We start from the raw sequence: 2,909 nt of genomic DNA, 5'->3' as shown, positions 1-2,909 counted from the left end.
TGGGATGTACGCTGGAAAAGTTTATTCTCAAGAGCACAGAGTGAAAATAAATAAAACTTTTCAGGGAAGTGGGAGACTTCTGGCGGTCTATCCACGCCTGCTCTCCAGCACCTTTGGCATTGCTGGGCCAGTGATGGCTTGACTGAATGAGGTGGCGGTGGGATGGGAGGGATCTACCCTCACTTGATGAGTGGTTAGCCCTTCTCCCCCGTTCCTCACCCCATGCGGCGAGTGGAGACGCACCCCGGAGGGGGGTGGGGGAGTAGAGGCAGAGTGATAGGTGGCTACAACAGAGAGGCGATGTCCTGAGAGAGGAGGGTTTGAGACGAAGTGGAAAGGAAAACAAAATAAACAACAAGATGGGTTTGCTTCAACATCCCTTGTACATAGTCCTTGTCTTTCCTTGGTTGGTCTTTTAAACAGTGTAGATGTCCTGGACACTGTGGGGCTGTCTGTAGGTGAGCTACAGTTTCTTCAGCACTCCCGCTGTCGGCCTCTTACACAGACATGATGTGCTTGACGAAAGCTGCAGGAAGACGTCGGAATCATTAGCTTCCTCTTTCTATTTGAAAAAAAATAAACAAAAAAAAGCAGCTGGCAGATAAAAGCTTACCCTCATAGTGCACACTGCCGTTCTCGTCCTCCTGTCCGGTCATGAGGGCCTCAATCTCAGGCTCGGTCATCTTCTCTCCTGTGGATGCATGGAGATCGATGTCAAGGCCAAGTTCTCTGTTTCACAAGCTGTGTGCGCTAAGCAAACTATATTTGGACGCTTCTATATTTGGGGACTCACCCAGAGTGGACAGCACGATGCGCAACTCAGCACCCATGACTGTGCCGTTGCCCTCCTTGTCGAAGACGCGCAGACCCTCAACGTAGTCGTCGTAGGTTCCCTTGGGGAGGGCATCGACCTCCTTCAGCATGGGCAGGAAATCTTCGAAGTTGATCCTCTTGTTGGCCATGTCTGTTGATTTACACACACGCTCATCTTAGCTGGAGAAAGCACAAACCACCCCTTTTAACGTAGTTTGAACGTTGTGACCGCTCACCGTCGGCGCTTGGGTTGCCCAGAATTTTTACAACATCCTTGTTGGTGGGGTTCTGGCCCAGAGCACGCATGATGTCTGCCACCTGGTTGAAGCCCACCTGGCTGTCACCAATTCTGTCAAAGAGACCAAAAGCCTCCTTGAAGTCTGGTTGGTGGGGGGGAAAAGACGAGAAAGAACATTAAGTCCAGGATTCTGATACAAGCTGGTTAATGGAACTGGCTCTAAGACATGAAAATGTTATCAGTGATATTTCCAGCATGACATAAATGCTCTCTTTTCTCTGTTCGCACCATCCCCTTAGCTTCTCTATTCTTTCTCCGAGGAGATTCTTCGTCGTCTGTGGCAGCTGTGTGGTGCCACACTGTACTGGAGGATCAAAGATAGTCGAAGCCCCACGCTTCCACCATTGTTAGTAGCTAATTGGGCGCGACAGCTGTATCCACGCAGAGAAAATGAAGACCGGGGCCCGAACAAAGGTTTGCTATTTCTATAAATCCCATCAGGAGCTCAAAGTGACCTTTTTGACAGATTAATGCTACGTGGCTCCTGAACAACAGCAACAGCTGTAACCTCCACCCCCCCCCTAAAACCTCCGCCCCTCTTCATTCTTGCTCCTGCTTGCATTTCGGGCATCATTGGGAGCAAACTGATACACCCTGACAGAGAAACCCTGGCCATATACAGACATAAACATAAGAATGCTGACTGAAGTGTAATCAACACCATGTTGTGAATGCTAGATATGCTAACTGTACAAAAATGTACAGAAATACGTTTTTAAACCTCTACATTAACATAAAGAGACGAAGCTCCACCCCCCCTACAAAAACAACAAAATGTCACACATAGACAAATCATTCATGTATGTCTATGGATGACCCATCCTTCAGTTGTGGACTAAAGTGTTAAGGATGGTTTGGATTCTTTGTGTAAGGTAATTCTAGCTGGCATGCATCTTAAACTTTGACCCATGGGATTAACGCCTAGATGGCTTGCAAGACAGGGCTAGGTCGTCTGAGAATAGATATCCTTGCCAACAACTGGACAAGCCAGGGGAATGGCATCCCTTATGGCGGTCAATCCAGTTTCCACCATTTTTCGCGGCTGATTCTGGCTGCGGGAGGCAAGCCTGCAGCCACACTGGTTGTTTGTTTGGTGAAATAACCGGAAAATCTCTCTAAAGACGACAGGTGGAGGTTTGACAGCTAAACTGGAGGCCCAATTCTTTCTTCTGGAAAGTGGTAGAGGAGGAGATCTTCTTTACTCACCCTCAATCTGGTCCGCTGAGAACTCAGTCTGACACACACACACACAAAAAAAAGAAAGAAAAAAAACAAAAGAACATGAACATAAACACTCAGAGAAATGAAAAATGTTTATGAAAGGACAAAGAGCAAAGACAAATCTTGCAAGCTTACGGGAAAAAATTATGTTCTATACTATTTCAAACAAGTAAATTGGGAAACAGGTGTCTTGGATTTTTATACAAGCTCTCGCAGACTTCGAGACATATCTAAGGCAGAGGTCCTGAGAGCAAGATCTCAGGTTCGCAAGCTACAGCAAAGGTTACTTTTGCCACAGCCTGACAAAGCCGAACCAGAAAAAGTTGGTTTAATTTCAAAGTCCGAATTTTAGGAGGTAATTTCTTTGAGCTGGAATCCAAGCCAAGAAAAGTGGAAAAAATGAACAAAACCTCCCAACCCAAAGTATCTCCATCAGTAACGCCCCATCTAAAAGGTCCAAAAGACAACTCTGTACACACCATTTTGGAGAGTAGGAGCCGGAGGAGCGGAAAGAAAGGAGACGAGAAGCTGAAGTCCCAAGACAGAGTGGTCCTGGGCCATGGTCAAAGCCCCCTCT

General features: G+C 47.0%; 1 protein-coding gene across 1 annotated transcript; it reads right to left on the bottom strand.

The window, feature by feature from the left end:
* On the bottom strand, window positions 1–2,909 carry mylz3 (myosin, light polypeptide 3, skeletal muscle). The gene is made up of 6 exons (XM_072379521.1): window positions 2,812–2,909; window positions 2,318–2,345; window positions 1,050–1,193; window positions 794–964; window positions 614–691; window positions 1–526 (listed from the first exon to the last, which is right to left on the bottom strand). Exons 1-6 carry the CDS (start codon window positions 2,812–2,814, stop codon window positions 498–500), a joined length of 453 nt encoding a protein of 150 aa, XP_072235622.1. The 5' UTR covers window positions 2,815–2,909; the 3' UTR covers window positions 1–497.

Source organism: Leuresthes tenuis, unplaced genomic scaffold (assembly GCF_036924035.1).
Source record: "Leuresthes tenuis unplaced genomic scaffold, fLeuTen1.0.hap1 SCAF_1, whole genome shotgun sequence".
In the NCBI taxonomy this organism is placed as follows: Eukaryota; Metazoa; Chordata; class Actinopteri; order Atheriniformes; family Atherinopsidae; genus Leuresthes; species Leuresthes tenuis.
The sequence above is the reverse complement of the archived record's forward strand: the minus strand, read 5'-3'. Positions and strand labels throughout refer to the sequence as shown.

Coding starts and splice junctions, on each gene's coding strand:
- mylz3 (XM_072379521.1), bottom strand. Junction 692..793: donor CATCGTGCTGTCCACTCTGG/GTGAGTCCCCAA, acceptor ATGCATCCACAG/GAGAGAAGATGACCGAGCCT. Junction 527..613: donor CGGCAGTGTGCACTATGAGG/GTAAGCTTTTAT, acceptor GTCTTCCTGCAG/CTTTCGTCAAGCACATCATG.